Here is an 18,158-nt window from a genome sequence, read left to right on the forward strand (position 1 = left end):
CCGATCGAATGACCAGCAGAAAAAAAAACAATACACAAACTCCAATTTTTATTTGAAACAGAACATTTTTCACCATTTTGAAATTTTTAAAATGTAAGTTAGCAGCCACGCCAAGGAGTGATTAATTCTCAGACTGCTCAATATGCAATCGAAATGACGTGAAAATACCTTCAAACCGCGGTCAAATCAAGCAAGCAAATGTTGTATGTACCTAAATTGACATTTATAAAAAAATTTTGAAGATAAAAATGGAACGTTTTTGCCAGTAATGTGATTATTGGACAAATTTTTGTCCATCAAAAAATGTCTTTTATTGTACAACTTTTCTCAGGTTTTTAATTAACAATGCTTAATCTTTGCTCGTTTTTTTCATTCATGAATTGGTTTTCTTCAGCACTCAAAGGGTTCCCACTATGGTTCTATTTTACGGCACCCAATTTTGATCGACTGACCATTATATTTTTGAAAGGTGATATGGGCGCCAAATTTTTAAGAATTTGATATTTTTATAAATTGATTTTCTGAATTCATGCAATATAATAAAAAAATCTAATTTCAGAAAATTTTTATATGCCGGAGGGTAGGTTTTAGGACTGAAAAAAATTTTCCCCAATTTTTGTAGCTTAAAAGTCACAGGAATCAAGCTTTTGTTATCTCTCTGGTAAACAAGCCAAAACTAAGAAAGTTGACTCATTGAGCCATGATTTGATGTAAAATCAAAAATCAATTACATTCTTTTGGCGCAAAAAAGCCGATCAGCGGAACACAGCACTCAATCAGCTGAACACAGCATATGCAAGGGCTGGGGCGGATCTACAATTTTCTCGAGGGAGGTGCGGATTTTCAAAATGTTTTAGAAAAATTTTGTCGACCTTTTTTTGTAGGTCGACCGAATTGATTTTTTGAGCTCTCCCTAAGCACGATTTAGTTCCTGTTTTGGCGCAGGCAAACATGTGAAAAAACAGCCCAAAAAGGCGTTTTTAGGCACTTTTTGGAAAATTTTGACCCCCTCAAAATTAGTATTTATTGGCGCCTAAGGCGCCTTTAGAAAAATTTTAGGGTCGGTCGGCCAAAAATGGATTTCTTAAAAAATATCAAAGATGGGACCCTTTGGGTCAGCAGGTGGTCAAATCTCTGAGAGGGGAGGGCGTCCGCCACCCCCCCCCCCCTAAATCCGCCCCTGTGCAACGGTAAAGAAAGAAAACAATCCCCTTTTTTGGAAACTTTCGGGGAATTTTCCTCAAACATTTTTGTTCATAGTTTGGGAAAATCCTACAAAATAGCAATTCAATACAGTTTTTCAATCCATATACGGTACTGCATAAAAAACGTTCTCTGGAACTGTTTTAGAAAGTTTGGATTGTCATTTCAAAACTGTATGGTACTGACAATTACTACATGCTGATACTGTTCTGAATTTTCCTCGGAAGCTCGGAATGTTCTTCTTCTTTTTGGACCACTATTTTCAGCAGAAAACTCGGGTGCAACTTCATGAATACTAAGAAAACAAAGGTAGAATTGAAAAAAAAGAAGAATAGTTGAACCTGAAATAAAACTTTTACATGGACGAATACATTCACGCAACATCTTCACCCAACGACTCACTGCATTCAGCCTCGCAAAGGAAGATACCAAAGCCACAATAAGAGTTTCAGGACAAAACGAAATACGACAAAAACAACCTCTAGATGGAGTCTCTAAAAGCAATAAGTGGGATGCCTACTGATAGTCACAATGGAAGCTCTGCAACCTGGTGTCCTTAATTTTTGATCCATTGGGAATATTAGCAACAGTGAAACAGTGACCATTTTTCAAAGCAACGACGAGTTTATGCAATTTCTGGGACTCATTACTACCCGCTAACAGTCAAAAAGAATTACAAAAACTATTGAACCTCTTTTTGCCAACGAAACCTGTCTTTCTTCCTTGGACACTTTTCAAACGGCTTTAATTAAAACGAGATAGAAATAAAACTTTATACGTTTACAAACCCATCGTTGATAGGAATATCAGTTGTCGTATACATAAGAGTTGAAACATCAAGCAGAAAAAATGGAAACTCATTATATAAGAAGCAAAAGCCAAGTAGCTCCAATAGCAGCTCAGTTGTCTTAACATAGAGCTTGAAGCAGCAATTATTAGATTTGGCTTAGTCAAATTTGCTAAGATGCAACTTCAGCCAAACTTTGATTCTGGCTTACTTCGTCTAGCCGAAACAAACGTTCCGCAACAAAACAGCGGCCGGCACCATATATCAATTGATCTGATTCCTGCTGATCATGGCACCGAAGGATTAAGTCCGATCGACGTTAAATTTAGTTGGCTACCAGCCCCCATTGTTTCTGAAGTTGCAATCAGCTTAAAGGCCAGTGAAGTCTCGCGTACAGATACTTATAGCATGATTATGATTGGCACAGTTTCTGCATTTCGGCAGTATTTTTTGGTACCTCCAGTCTTTGACATCAATTTTTTTCGTCGCGGAACGAACTTTTGATGACCATCGCCTCAGTTTTTACGCAAAACTAACATCAACGTGGGAGAACGACCTAGGTTACAACGACAAAAATTGACGTGAACTACAACATTCACCTAGCATTTTTATAGAATATGCGCAATTAAATCATCATAACAGCACAGCCAGAACCTCTTGGTGAAACAATGAAACATCTGCAACGAAATCGACTCCTCGACAAAAAAACTGGTTCAACCCAACCCATACCTACTCCAGAAAGAAACTTTTCGTTCTCGCAGTAGATTTGAATTTGCTCCAACCACTGGAATTGAACAACATTACCCAATTATTGTAACAGTAGCTCAATCAACATTGAAAATCCATCTACAGTACGCGCACCACGTTTGAATGAATCAATGACAAGACTTTGTCCAGTTGTTCGTGCAGCAGTGCTACCTCGTCATTGGGATAGGACACGCTCTTCGTTCAATCTCACAAACAAAGCAGACTACCTCCATCCACCCTACTTAAATCCTCTTTCTCATTCACCAACACGAGCGTTGATTTTTTTGGCCCCTTCTACATTGAAAACGAACCAGAAATAGAAAAACAATAAGGGATTTTTTAAATCATTTAGAACTTGAGCAGTTCACGTTAAAAACTGTACAGATCTGATCACTGCACAACTGATCAAAGCAATGAGTCGGTTTTCAGCTTGATGGGGAACTCTAAAAAAACTCATCGGCGACAACTGAAAAACGTTTGTTGGAGCTTCCAAAAAATTGAAGGACGCTCTAAAAAAATGAAAATGGAGCATACATTTTGAAAATTCAACGGTAAAACACCCAATGGTTCCTTAGTTCCCTATAATGTCCTCATTCTGGTGGGACTTGGTAACACTTGATTCAGTTTCCCAAGAAAACAATCTTCATCATTTTTGGATCGCAAAAGCGCACGCTTGATGTTTTTCGTACAATTTTACCGAAATCAAAGACACTTGGCAACTAGACAACCGAGTTTGAGACCTCTGACCATTTCACCGGACCACTCAGAAAATGATGAGCCATATACACCAAATCCTTTTCTCATTCAGCGAACCTTCAGCTGCCTTCCACCAAGAGTATTCGACGACAGTTTGTCCTTGACATACAATAGACGGACTCACAACCGATAAACTAACAGATGTTGAGCCACCTGTGGAAACGGCCGATGAAGGAGTACATAACTTCCCTAATGAAACGCTCAAAGTAGAACAAAATGCAGTTCCCACTGAAGATTGTTGACACCATTTGTACTTAAAAGTCTCAAGCCACAAGGTATATGGCTGGTTTGATGTGTGGTGGAAGAACATCCAGGGAAAGATGGCACAAGACGAGTGGTGACAGTGTGAACAAGTTACGGCGCATTCGACCGCCCCTTTACCGCTATTGTTAAGTTATTTAATTTTTTTGCAACGTCTTTTTGCGCCGTTTCCAGATGATTCGGGGCCCCGGGAGTATGTTGCCTAGGAATTAAATTTCTCAATCTTTGTAAAATTAACCTCACCGTTATCAAAATTTTGTAAACCCTTCGATATAATCACTCGGGAAACAAACCAGAACTAAGAAAGTTGACTCTTGGAGCCAATTTTTGATGTAAACTGAGAGCCAATTACTCAACATTTTTGGAACAATTAGGCAAAGTAATTTCTTTTTTTTCGAAGCGCACTCCTTGCTAAATTTTGGCTAACTTGGAAAATGGATGTAGCAAAAATGTAACAAAAGAAAGGTTTTTTGGGTGGCCTGTATACCAGTCAATTTTCTAATTGGGTAGAATTCGACGCCCTTCAAAATAACGTCTTTTCGCGTTTTAGAACATGCTCAATTTGGGTTTTAAGCTGACTGAGCTAGTTTTGATACAAGCTTTTTGATAAATGTGTTGAAAACAACATAAAATTGCCAACATTCACTATGACCGATTTTTAGTCCAGCAGCTCTTAATTGAGAGCAGAGCAATTTATTTGTCTTTATATTTTTTTTCTTTTATTTTTGATTAATTTTAGTTAGCCGTTTTAGAGTGAAAAGACAACAACAAAAGTTGAGCACCAGATCAATGATATCGAATTGATCAAATGTGCAGTGTATGAAACCTCAAAACTTTACAGCAAAAAGTTGAAATCAGTCATAATCTTGGCAAAAACATTCAGTTCGAGGAAAAACTGAGCACAATAAGGCCCGAGAACCCGAGGCCTAAAAACTGAGAACTCGAGATAATTATTCAATAGTTCTCAGCAACAACAAAACAAAAATGAAAAAACTGTTGTACTTGAATTCACTTTTTTTGCTTTTTTTATTGTTCCGACTTTCGAAGAATTTTTTGTAATTCAGTCAATTTCGGCGATCAAAGTGATAGTTTTTAAGAACAAACTGTTTTACCCCATTGATGATATCGACTCCATGAATTAAATCGTTAGAAGATATTTTTACCTCCGATCGTTTTTCGCAAAGTTAAGCGATTTTGAAAATAGCCAATTTGGTCATGCTCTTGACTAATTTATGCGCGTTTTGAAGATTTTATTCATAATACTGAAATTTCTACGCGACCTATAAATGCGTGGCAAACTGTTTTGCTCAAGAAAGTTGTTGCAATTAGAAGTGAGGCTAGCTTATCGGTCGTATTAATTTCGTACCACTAATATTTTCACACATGAACTTCGGTTTTGTCCAAAACTATATAATTTTTAATTTTTTTTTCTTTAACGATCATTTTTTTCCTTTGCCGATTTCTGACCAATTAAAGGGCAGTTCGAACACTCAGGGTTTTGGCTTGATATATGAGTAGTCTTGTTAAGTGTTAAATTCTGTTTGGCAACTATCAGGCCGATCAAACGCTTTTTATAACATTGCTCTGAAGAATAATTTAGAAAAAAAACTGCTCGTATCAGCGCAAAGCCCCGAACGTTCCGACCGCCCTTTTAAGTCTATGTAGTAGTGTTCACTTTAGAAAAAACATATCAAACTTTCAAAAAAATCAGAAAATGGTTTTTTTCCCAGATTTGGTTTGCAAAAATTATCACCCACATGTTATCAATTAGCATGCCTCATTAAATCAATTTGGAGCAATTTTTAAGGCGGATTGAATCTTTGTTTACACGTGAATAGCACAAAATAAATTATCTCGCATTGGTAAAATTGCAATCGTTAAACCCCCATAACAATAAGAAAAAAATAATTGAAGAAAATATCGTTTGAAGTTTGACCTCGAAATAACAATAATTTTCCACTGATATGAAAAATTCCTTCAAAAATGGCTAAATAGAAATCTATACTTGTCTGGAGAAAAAACACCCCGAGCACAAATATTCAGTCACTTTCTTCGAAAGTTGAAACAATAATAATTAGAATAAAGATTTTGACTCTCTGAGTTCAAGTCAAGAAATATGTTTCACGTGCATTATTTGTTCGTGCAGTTCTAACTGTTGAACGGTTGAAAAGTGACCAATTGCGAGGCCATTTAAAGGGCTTTCAGAACTTTTTGTTTTGCCCTGATATACCAGCATTTTGCTTAAGTTTTATTTTGTTTTAAGTTGATATCAGCCTTGAAATGTTTTATATAGTGTTGTTTTTTGAGTTTTTAAGTGATTTATCATGTGTCTGTAGATGATAACTTTGCAAGCAACTAAGCATACAGCTCTTCCATGTTTCGAGTTTGAGTTTCGATCATGTAAAAAAACTTTTTTGCTCAAAATTTTGAAACGGTATATTTGCTTTGAATGGATTTTTTATTGGAAACGAGTTGAACTTTAATAACTAAACCATTTTTTTACCGTCTTTTATAGATTTTTTACCACCTGAAATATAAACAGTATTTTTTTTTGAGTGAGGATATTTTGGTTTGAAATTAATCACTTTAGCCAATTTGGATTCTAGATGGGCGAAAACATCCAGTTTTCTATTAATGCTCAGAAATTGCAGCAAAATAAACCGGCTCAGAAATCCATGGACTATTTTGCAGCAATAAAATACTTATATAACATTCTGGTGATACATTTTTTTTGACCACTCTAAGGCTGGAAAGAAGAAACTTCAAGTATTGAGACTTACTTATTGACACATTTCCAATTTTCTTGTCATACACCATTTTTATTCAAATTCAAAAATGATCTCCATTTCAAGTGCCGTCCGTGATTAGCTTCCGATAGACTTAGTTGAGAGAAGTATGGAATAGGTCGTCAATAGAGCAAAAACGATGCTATATATAGACATTTCATTCAATACCCGTCTGAAGAATTCATTGCTTTTCGTGGTTGATGAAATACTGTCGCGATATTGACTGTTTTTCCGGACAATCTTTTGATTGCTATTGAATAAGATAGAAATTCTAACTTCTGCAGCTAATGAAAAAAGTCTACGCTTCGTTTCTTTGTTGGTAGCGCCAGGATTTCGAGGTTAAATTATTTCAGTTTTTTTTCAGATTTTAAACTCGAAAGTACGAAAATTGAAAGAAAAAACCCTAAGCTCTCCCCTTAAAGTTCAGCCTACAGCTTTACTGAAAGGTCATTATCAAAACCGTTCCAATTTTGAGTTTAATAGTTTCACATTTACACAAAAAATAATCGTTTGTTTTGTTTTGCTATTGCGTTAACTTGTGATCTATTTTCAGAGGTGGCGCTAACTTTCCCAAGGTGAGGTTCAAACCCACGCCACACATGAAATCTATCGCCAACGCCAATTCATCAGGTCTGTTGATGAAAATGCCTGTCAAAAGCACCCGGTTCGAGCCCCGACCTGCTCAGGTGCTGACTGGGTCTACCGAATCAATCAGCAGTGGAAGCAGGCGGGATAACGCTCACTCCTCTTACAACACCACTGGCTCACCTGCTTGTTTTCATCAGACAACTATGAAACGTAAGAGATCAAAACAGTTTAGTTCAGAACAAACGATTGTTTACCTCCCCGACAAAATAACTACTTCAAATCTATTCCTAAAAAACCTCAAAAGGAAACAAGACTGCTCGTATCAGGGCGAAGCCCTGATTGTTCCGACTGCCTTTTAAGGTCTATGGAGCATTAATAACATGAAAAATTTCAATGTAATAGAAAAAAATTTTAAAAAATTTTTGAAAAAATTTGAGATTTTATGTAAAACATCCCCCCACACGTCATATTAAGTACAAAGTGATAGATTTTGCGCCTATTAACAAATCAATTATGGCATAAAAGCATCCTTGAACCAATTTGGAATTATTTCTAAGACGGATTAAATTTCGCTGACGCGTTAATAGCGCGAAATTTATCGCGCGTTAATTGTCCCAAATTGGCCAAAATGGCAGTCTTTAAACCCCCATAACTTTATGAAAAATGATCCCAGGTTAAAAAAACGTTTCAAATTCAAGCTCAGGACAACAGTAGTTTTCGAATGATATAAAAAAAATTCCGTCAAAAATGGCTAGTCAAAAAGTCAAAATTTGTCTGAAGAAAAAAAACCCACCCCGAGCACAAATATTCCGTTACTTTCATATCGAAAGTCGGAACAAAAAAACCCACCCGAGGACAAATAATCCGTTACTTTCGTATCGAAAGTCGGAACAATGAGTTGTCTCCAATATCGGCGAAAACATAAAACGGTCTATTGGCCGCTAAATTGGCTGTTCTATAGTATTAATTTAAACCTGTTAAAACGTATTGGGAGCTTTTGGGAAGGAAAGGATGCTCCCCGTTCTTAAAAAAAGTTGTCTAACTCTTTGTAGTTGTTAAGAAACTGTCGATCAATGTTTAAATGTCGATCAATGTTTGTTGATCGACATTTAAGCCTTTCTTCATAAGCCTAATGCGCCTACTTATGATTGTTTTAAAGGAGGAGCGAGTGTTATCAACAATTTTTTTTTAAATTTCTCTAAAATCACTTTGAAATATTACAAACGCCCTCTTCTTTCTAAGTTTCCTTTCAATATAACATCTGAATGTACAAAATGCATTGCTTGCTTTGCCAATAATGTGAACCTAATCGGCTTTTTCAATTGCTCAAAAAAATAAAAGTTTGAAATGTCCATACAAATTCCTAAAAGTTTAGAAAATGGTATGATAAATAGCTCATAGGGTATCCGACAAACAAGGCGACAGCTCTTAAGATGACAACCACTTTTAGTGGGACATTAAGACAACGCGGCACGCAAATTCTCCAATTGTGTTTCTGAAAAATATTTTTCGCTTAAATTCGAATAATTCAATTTATATGTTTGAAATTTAATGTGTTCTTTCTTACCTACCCGCACTGACAATAATGGATTAGGATCGTCTTTAGTATAAAAAAGTATGCGTATTTAATTGAGATTGATTTTAGTATGAAAGAGAAGAAAGATTAAATAGAAAAGGTTAGGATTGATTTGGATCAATACCAAATCGCTTTGAATTGATCTTAAACTCCAGCTAAAAATTGATCTGAATCGATTTCAAATCATGTAAATCCATTGATTTCAATCTTGAATTGTTTGTGTTTTTAGAGGCCTTAAAACGGTTTTAAATAGATTTTTTATCCGAGCTCAGGTCAGACTCAACAAGACAATATTGAACACTCAACGTGCCCCTCGTCAATGGAGTTAGGGCACTAAATGAAATGACAAAATATTCAAAAAATAAGGCATCACACGCAAGGTCACTTTATACAAAATTTTGCTATAAAAACTTTACACATTACCTTTTAGAAACTTCAAACCAACTTCAAAATATATTTTTTTTCAGAATAACTTTTCCTTCACTCTTCTTTTTGCCGCAAATGCTTCTGTAAGAAATTAGCAAGAACTCGACCGATACCCCATGACGCTCATTGAAGTAATGCAATTTTTCCCCCACTTTGTCTATGTAGGCCCAACTGACCCTTGGTAGCTAATGAATTTATCGTCGTCATCACCATAAAACTTCAAACACCAGTGGTCCTGGCAACTTATAGGTAGCGTCAACCATTGGCCTTGTTTTCAGTTGCACAAATTAGCAACGTTGATCAAGGCTCGGATCACTTCTTGCACTTATACTCGACATACTCATCAAGTCGTTGAACCTCGTCGTTCAGTCGCCGATAAGTTATCCGCCCACTGAATTTTCACTACCAAGGATGGTGCGCTCAATCATATTATCATATGTTCTAAAATCTGGGCTTTCTCGCCAACTGGTGTCACTTCTGTTTGATCTGCAAAAAGTGAAATGAATACTAATCCCGACAAGATCAAATCTCATTCTCAGGATATTCCCGATTTTCTACCTTTCTGGAGACCCCACGATACAATTTTCAAATGTTGTGCTAACGTAATGTTGTCCGCATGGACCGACCACCAATGTCCTTCAAAAAAAAGTGCCGACGAGGTGTTTTTCAGTTTTTACGCGCGGATTGTTTCTACCAGGATGCAAAAACCCTTGCTGGACTTATCATTTAGGCCATACTTATCTTCCATATTAAACTCTTAGGTACGTGCGCTTCAATTGGTGATAATATAAAAACAATTATGCGAAGTCTTGTAACATTCGCCCGGAAGATACATATCGACGGAAAATAAAACTAAGTCCTAAGACGACTGGCTAACGTCTAAACAGAGCTTTATATGCTTTTCACCGTCTCTACCAAGCCAGTACTTTCGGTGGTCTTTTCTAACATCGGGTCGACAAAAAACGTTACTGCTTTCGGCTTCGGTCAAAACACTCAAATTAACTTAATTACATGCAGAAATAGTGAGCTCATGGCTGGGTCTCAGTATCCCCAGACCACGAGGTCACTCCTAAAAACAGGGCTACTACTATTTATTGAATTATTATTGTTTTTGTTCAGTAGATAAAAATCATCATCTCCATCGAAGATGGATCAACCCTTTCCCCCAACTCCTAGCTTCTCATCCTTATCGAAATGAATCCAGTTGTTAATTAAATTCAATTCAGGACATGACAGGAAGCTAAAAGTTTATATAAAAGGATAAAAGTTTCAGTCTCGAAACCCTTCCGGATTCTTGAATCCACTGAATCAAGCAACGTTAAACTTGATTCCTCCGTAACCCGGAAGGCTGTCTTCCACCCTTCACCGTTGTTCGCAACGGCCTTGCAACTATTGTAGCGACACAATAGTTGCAACTCGGAACGTTCTCTGTCAACTCCGTGATTCGTTGTCGTTTCTTAATCACAATTTCCGTTGTTCTCACAATCGCAACTAATGTTGTTCTGTTTCTTTTTAGCTCTTCCGCCAAAATGGCCGTTTCTGACGTTTCTCAGAAATGTTACGTCATCACTTCGAAAACTTAAAATTTCAAAATACTAGAATATCTTGACCTTCACCGTTCTACTAATCATCCGCATAACGTCGTTAATCCTTCAAAATCACTAACTCGGAAGGTTCGCAGCTAAAATTTCTTAATCTGCAGAGATTGCATTTTGTCCATTCTGGTCGAATGTCACATCTTCTCCACTGGTCTTCAAATTGTTGCGATGGGATCCAAAATCATCATGTTATCATTGCCACTGCGAATTTTTATCCTGGTTTTACTATTGTTTGCACCAGATTTTCCAAGTCAAAAATATTTTTTTCCTGGTCTCCTTCTATGGCCATTCATGACTTGGGCTCTCTCGACCCATATTCAACTCTTTTTACATCAAAACCGGTGCCTCTAAAAATCTTCTTTCCTTCCTTATTCGATGTGTGCTGGCTGACAATGTCAACTACTTTGAAATTAAATAGGTATTAAATTAATACTAAAAATGTTCACTTTTCATTTGTCCAATACGTTTTGAACAATTTTAGGCTATTATTAAAAAACAACTAAATTGCACCTTATATAATTACTGAATACTTAGTACTGATTAATGAGTACATCAGAGACGTCATGAATCGCGGGTTATCGTGAGACAAAATAACCTCATAATCTTTCTGAACTTGTAGCCGCTCTGCCACCTCGGTTAAAATGTCTCCTCCTTTTGGCAAGCCATCTTCCAGCGACAGGAGAGATGGTTTGATACGCATGGCTCAATTTCTGTTTTTAAGTTGCCTTTCGAGCAAAAAAGCCTATCTCGTTTTGCCGGTTCTGGTGCCATGTAATTTGCGTCTAAATTTTACAAAAAAATGTGTTAAGGGCATTTAATACCTATACTTTTTAAAATTACCTTTACACTTTTTCAACTATGCCTGACAATTATTTTTTGTTCTATATCTCAAGCACAAGACTTAAACTAAAGTCAAATTGTTCATTACCAAAATATTAACCTTTTGGAAAAATGTCCTCGTTGTCTGTTCTATAAAACTTCTGCTTTTTTAATTGTTCGATATTGCTTCAAATTATGAGCCTGGAAAGATCTATTAGAAACAATTGTGCAAAAATTAAGCAATTAGTAACGAACTTTGCATTGAATGTAAGCTATCGAAGAAAATACTCGGACAGCAAGGCAAACTAGATTTCTAGGAAAATAGACAGAGCTAATTTTATGTGGGCTAAAAACTCATCTAATTTATGTGGACTAACTTTTGCAACTTTTTTGCCAGAGAGAATCATTTGAATTTCGAAACACGTTTGCTTAGGCAAAACCACAGGCTCAAAATTCAGGTTTTTAAAAAAAGATAAACCAAAAAACCTTAAGTTAATGTCAAGATTTCTTTCAGAAAAAGCAACAGAATTTACGGGTAGATTTGAACCCTCTTACATATTACCTTTTAGAAACTTCAAACCAATTTCAAATATTTACGTCAAAAATTTCTTTAAAACAAGCAACAGATTAACGGGTTGTTTTGTACTACTCTCTTGTGTTGGGCAGGAATGTTCAAACTTTCCGTATCATCAGAAAAACAACTAGTTATTGTCAAGGAATCCCAGGCTTATAAACACCCGTTTTTTAAACCCCTTTCTTTTAACCCCACAGCTAGATAACCTCACTAAAATTTAGAATCATAGCGTTGGTAAACATCAAAGTTTGAACTGCGAAGATTTTTGCGAAACAATTCGAAGCATTATGCAAACTGCTAAATGCGGTTTTGACTAGAACAGAATTGAACTTGCCATTAGCCTAGACTTTAAAACGAGCTTGAAAACTAATCCGACCCTGATCATTCAAATGAGTATCTAAAAATGGTCTGATTTTTCTTGCTAATAATTGAAAAACTTGATGCTGATAATAGATTTATTGGCTGAGTATAAAAAAAGAAACAAAAAAACAAAGAGTGAACAAAATGGTGATGTGATCTCAGACATATTCAAATACCGATCATTTTTAAGTAAGACTCATCTAATTTATGAACCATCTAAATTTTGTGAACTTGTTTTTGAGTTTTCGGCATACAATATCAGGTCTAAAGGGTTGGCCAGCCCTTAGTCCCAATCTAGTGTCCCACCAAAAAGCGATCGCTCAGGAACTAATTTAAAAGAGACAGCGTTTTTCAAATGCGAGTCCAGACAGTACGTTTTTCTTTGTCACTGGGATGCTGCAAGGAGAGGCATTTTTACAAAAATCCAAAAAAAATTATGCACAAAATTTTTAGAAGGAGCAATTGAACAAGTTTTAGCTTTTAAGTTTGCCATAGCGAGAAAAAAAAGCAAATCATATTTTACTTTGTCATTTTGCATAAGATTGTGCCATCTTTTAGAACCCGCTTTTTTCATTCAATTGGTGTCTGGTCGGAACATGAGTTTCTGATTGGAGGCTTTTTTTATGGAAACTTGCAATTACTTTCCATATACTGGCATACAAATCACTGAAATGCGAATGTGTACTAAAATGCCAGCGATCTACAGCATTTGTTTTCTGGCCAAACTGGGTGTTGCCTTGTCTCTTTGATTTCATCCTGTAAAAAGGAAAGGACTTCTTGATTGGGGGCGAGACTTTTATGAAATTAGATCCAAAATAAAGGCTGAGCCAGTCAATTTTTGCAAATTTTCTGATTTTTTATTGTGCAACTGAATACTATTTAGTTTTCCTCACTTAGTTTATAGTACAAATATCCTATTTTTCTTCTTTTTCTAAAATCAGTGAGATTGACTTATGAGGTGATAATACAAGCTAGTGGTTCGTTTTGTACTCCATTTTTGATATGAGTTCCGCTTTTTTTCTCATATACTTTGAGAAAGATACAAAATATCCAATCAGCCCGGATTCTGGGTAGTGTTTCCGAAAAATTTGATTAGGTAGTTGCTCAAAATTAACAAAAATTTCCCAAGTGTGCTGTCAGGGGTTAGTTTTTTAGGGCTTCTAAGAAACGGTGGCATGTTTTTTCCTTTTGATTTGGTAAGAAGGCATACATGCAGGCGGCGCCCATTTCTGAAAAACTAACTTTTTCAGAGTACAATTGGAAAAAAATTGTAGAAGAAAAATTCCGTCAGCCAATCAAAAAAAAATTGTTGAGCACATAGCTTTTCCGGGTCGCCGAATAAAATATGTTTTTCGTGATTGTGTTTTTAACTGTCAAATCTTACAAAGATCTTGAAAAGCTCGAACTTTGGAAATTTCATGTGCTGGGGAGACTAGTTGTCTCAGTTGGTACTGCCCATTAGATGGCAATGTTTTAGGTTACGAGCTGAATGACTGTAGCGACTGAGACGGTGGGGTAAAACTGTCGTTTAGATCAAAGATGGTTTTCAAAAACTACTCGAGCATCATTTTTTCTTGTCCAAATATTATTATTATGCTCACCAATCACTTCAACATTTTTTTTGCCCCCCGTATATGCTGTTGCTTGGCATTTACGTGCTTGATAATCTGAGCAGATCCATTTCGTAGTAGTTTGTTTATATGTTTAAGATATTACTCATGGCGTGGCATGACTATTATCGGTTTTGCTTTGAGAGATAAAGTAAAATGAAAGGACGCTTCAAATTTTATAGCTCATAGAAAGTTATAAGATTGGTTCAAGATCAAGCAATTGTTTTTTTTTGTAAAATCTTCAAGTTCTTTTGTTTCCGAAAATAAACTCCATGTAGACTATCTCTGTCTTTAAGGCGTGAAAAAAAAGGATTATTTCTGTAAATTATCGAAATTCAGTTGTTATTGAGATGCTAGATGCGTCAAGTGAACTTACAAAGGCTTCTCTGGCCTCAAATAATACACTCATTTTGAATACATTTTTTAGGTGAAAAAGTACTTAAATGAACGCAAATGTTCAAATAAATAAAATAAATAAATATAAATATTGACACGAGGCTATAATGAAGGTGGTGTAAACATTGGGGGTTAAATAAACGCAGTGTCAAAGACTAAGACGCCATTGGCGATATATTTAATTAATCGAATTGAATTGTCAACAAAAGTCAACCAGACTTCTCATATCCAGGCAAAAGTCGAATGTTCTGACTATCTTTTAAGTTCTAAGGACTGAATCTCTTTTTTATGAACTTTGAAAGCTATTAAAAATTAAAAAGAAACACAAAAAATATTTCGAACGTTTTGATCATTTTTTTAAATATCCCCTTTCACGCTATGTTAAGTACAATGTAATGTAATTAGCGTCTTGAAAATTTTTAAACGTTCCGAACTGCTTGCCTCAAATTTTACTGGATCCATTTCTGAAGACGTCGCTCTCGCGTTTATATGACAAGTTTATCGCGAATTAAAATAGTCAAATTGGCAAGTTTGAGCCGCCATAGCTCTACAAAAAATTATCATGTTAAAAATTAAGCTAAAAGCAATAATACCGTTTGGATCGTTTGAATATTCTATTAAAAAGTAGTATGAGCTAAAATTGGTCTGAAGAAAAAAATAGAAAAGCCCGAAAAATTAAAACAAAAGTCTGGAAAGAATCTATTGTTTATTCGTTTTCTAGACTTTCGAAGAAAATGACTTAATATTTGTTTTCTGGGGAGTTTATTTCTCTGAACAAACTTGGAGTTTGTAATCAGTCACTTTTGACGAGACTTTTGGCATCTGAAAGCCAGTGATGTGGTGACCCCAGTGATGTGTTGAAGAACGTCATATCTCGCGCATGTACTATCGCGCAGTTAAAGGTTGAACGGCTATTTAAAACGGCTCAGTCAGACCTTGTTCCAAATTGATTCGAGGCATACCAGTTGTTTTGATTTTTACGTTACTCTTGGCTAATTATCTTTTTTTTGTACTTTAAATAGCGTTTGAGCAGATGTCTTTAAAAAAGAGTTTTTTAATTATTTCAGTTTTTTAAAATAGAACAATAACGCATAGACGGTAATGGTAGTGCGAACAGTCAGCACGTTGCCCTGATTTCAATTTGTATCAATTGTGATTTACTTTGCGTTTTCATAATTGTTGCTTATGCGAGGCTGCTAATAGTACGTGACAGATACTAGTAACAGGTCGTTTTGCCAGTAGCACAGAAAATCTGACCTACAGTTATCATCGCAAAAGTATATTGAGTTAGGACCGATGTGGTTAACTCATAGAGTAATTTCGGATAGGGTACACCGTCTGCTCGTCACGCTATCTTATTTTCGGCCGGATAGATTCGTGCAACTTCTTAGTCTAATACCGATCCTAATCTTACTCTTATACTATCTAGTCTCAGTTTGTTTAACTAGTCTCTGCTAGGCTCAATAGATCTAGGGTATACTGGTTTATTGCGGCTGCTGAAGTTCTCTTGGAGAGGCAACTAATTTCTAAGTTAAATTCAAATCTCTCTGGTGCTGAAATTACAAGTAATTTCAGCACTTACAAATAAGTGGGTTGTTAGTTAGATGGATCATGATTGGTTAATATTAAATACTTTACAGTGGTAAAATATCTAATTTATCCAATCATAAAATGTAGTTTAGATCAGGTTCCACCCATCCGGGTTTTACAGAGTTTTTTAGAATTGTCTTTCTGCAATTCAAAGGATGGATGATGGACGTTGGTATTTGGCGAACATCATATTTCTTCTGGGTTTTCTTGTTAGAGAAGTTCCAGGATCAATCGTTGTGTCTTCTTATGACAACGACTGGGTTTTCTCAGCAAACTCAAATCTGATTTCAGAATGGTTGGCTATGACAGGTTTTTCTGTTTCATGTAGAGAACTTCTTTTGTGTTCAACCTCGTCTGGGAATGGCGTGGAGATTGTGCGTGGAGGGGATGCCTTGTTACTCGGATCTGTACGTATATTTGAACATCGAGGTGGTCATTGGTCTAGTTCAATGAAGTCCTTTTCTGCGAAGTCAAGTCGTACTCTAAATCCTTTGAGTTGTGATTGTGGACGGCATATTGATTGTGGTTGGCCAATCTTTTTCGAGTGTAGTGGGGTCATTTTGTCTTTGGATGTTCGTCTTTGGTGTTGTATGCTGATCTATATACTGCAAGGTATAATTTACATTTTATAAAATTTTTATTAGTTCGGTGTTTTAATTATGATTTTGGTTAGTTGTTTTCACAAAAGCTTTATGTTTTAGTTCGGTTATTTTGAAGAGTTACTCACCCTTGAGTACCTCTTATTAAAAATAGAAGTGTGGTCACAAAGCGTGGATGTAGCGCGGTGGGTAAGGCCGGCTATAGAGCATGCTCAGGACGTCCTCTTTGGTTGGTTAGGCCAGGAGTGGGAGTATGATTTCGTGCGGTTTCTGTGAGAGGTCCTGTTATGTGATAACGTTTTATGTTGGGTTTATTGTGGTTTTTCTTATGTTTCGTTGGTTGTGTCCTTTTTTCAAAAATCAAATTGTTTTTGGTATGGGTTTGTCTTTCGACTTTTTTTGTGTTTTATTATTTCTTTCTTAGACTTTATAATAGTCTTCAAAAGAATAAATTATCCAGTTTTAAACTGGGTTAATTCGGTTTGGGTACCGTTGGTTTCCTTTTCTTAGTCATAGTGTTATTCTATGTGTTGTGGTGTTTAGTAAGCTGCGTTGGTTAGTTTTGTCTAGTATATAATTCCTTTCCAACCGGGTTAAAGGAAAGTTTGAAACTTGTTATCGTGTGTTAGAGTTGTTGAGTGTGAAAACTTGAAACTGAAATTCATTATTTAAACAATTCTTCGTGGGCGAGCTGTGCGAGTTTGGATAGAATTCTTGTGCGAGTGAATGAAAATATCAAAAGGTTAGTACTGCATTTTCGTCTTATCAATTTACTACATAGAATTTCAATTTTACTGCTAGTTTTTGGGGAAAAATTAAGTTACAAATTTTCATCATTACTAAACTTACTGCTTTTGGGGAAACAATTTATAAATTAATTTACTACATTGGTATGATTTTTATTGAATTTATCTAGTGCAAAAAATTAATAGAGTTTTGAAGAATTTGAAGAAGTTTTCTATTTTTTATTTTTCTTTTGTGTATTTTGCTGATGATCGTGGGATGAAGACTAAAAATCTAAATAAGACATGGATAAAGAATGGTTAGTTTTTAATTTGAATTTATTAGTGAAGAATATGTATAAATTATACTTACCTGTTTAGTCGTCGGGGAAAAAACCGTGGGGGAAGATGTCGTGTATTATGTCGGATTTTGTTAGTAATTTTGCTAGTATGCGAATGATGTTTTTAGTTTGAAGCAGTGGCCAAAGCAATTGAAGTGCTTTAATGGTTTTTAGTTCTTCAGTGCCAACTGCAAACACATAAGGTGTGTTTTGGATGAGATTATATAATTTGTGATTGTATTTAGTGTTGTGGATGAATTCTAATATCGGGATTTCTATAGGTTGAATAAATTCATGTGGGATAAGGAAGGGTCTGGATTCTTCTGCGTTGAAGGTCTTCGTGATGGGACAAAAAATATACATTTGGGTTATGGGATCATAATTGCGAAGAATACCGTGAAGGTTAGTATCTTTGATGC

At 35.8% G+C, this 18,158-nt stretch overlaps 1 protein-coding gene across 1 annotated transcript in view; it reads left to right on the forward strand.

The window, feature by feature from the left end:
• The window catches only part of LOC134841736 (uncharacterized), a 156,885-nt gene that overhangs the window by 28,849 nt on the left and 109,878 nt on the right, over positions 1 to 18,158 (forward strand). Inside the window, exon 4 of the mRNA XM_063857774.1 lies at positions 7,094 to 7,338. Coding sequence (XP_063713844.1) covers positions 7,094 to 7,338 — 245 coding nt within the window. The remainder of the gene's footprint in view (positions 1 to 7,093; positions 7,339 to 18,158) is intronic.

Source organism: Symsagittifera roscoffensis, chromosome 3 (assembly GCF_963678635.1).
Source record: "Symsagittifera roscoffensis chromosome 3, txSymRosc1.1, whole genome shotgun sequence".
Taxonomy (NCBI): Eukaryota; Metazoa; Xenacoelomorpha; order Acoela; family Convolutidae; genus Symsagittifera; species Symsagittifera roscoffensis.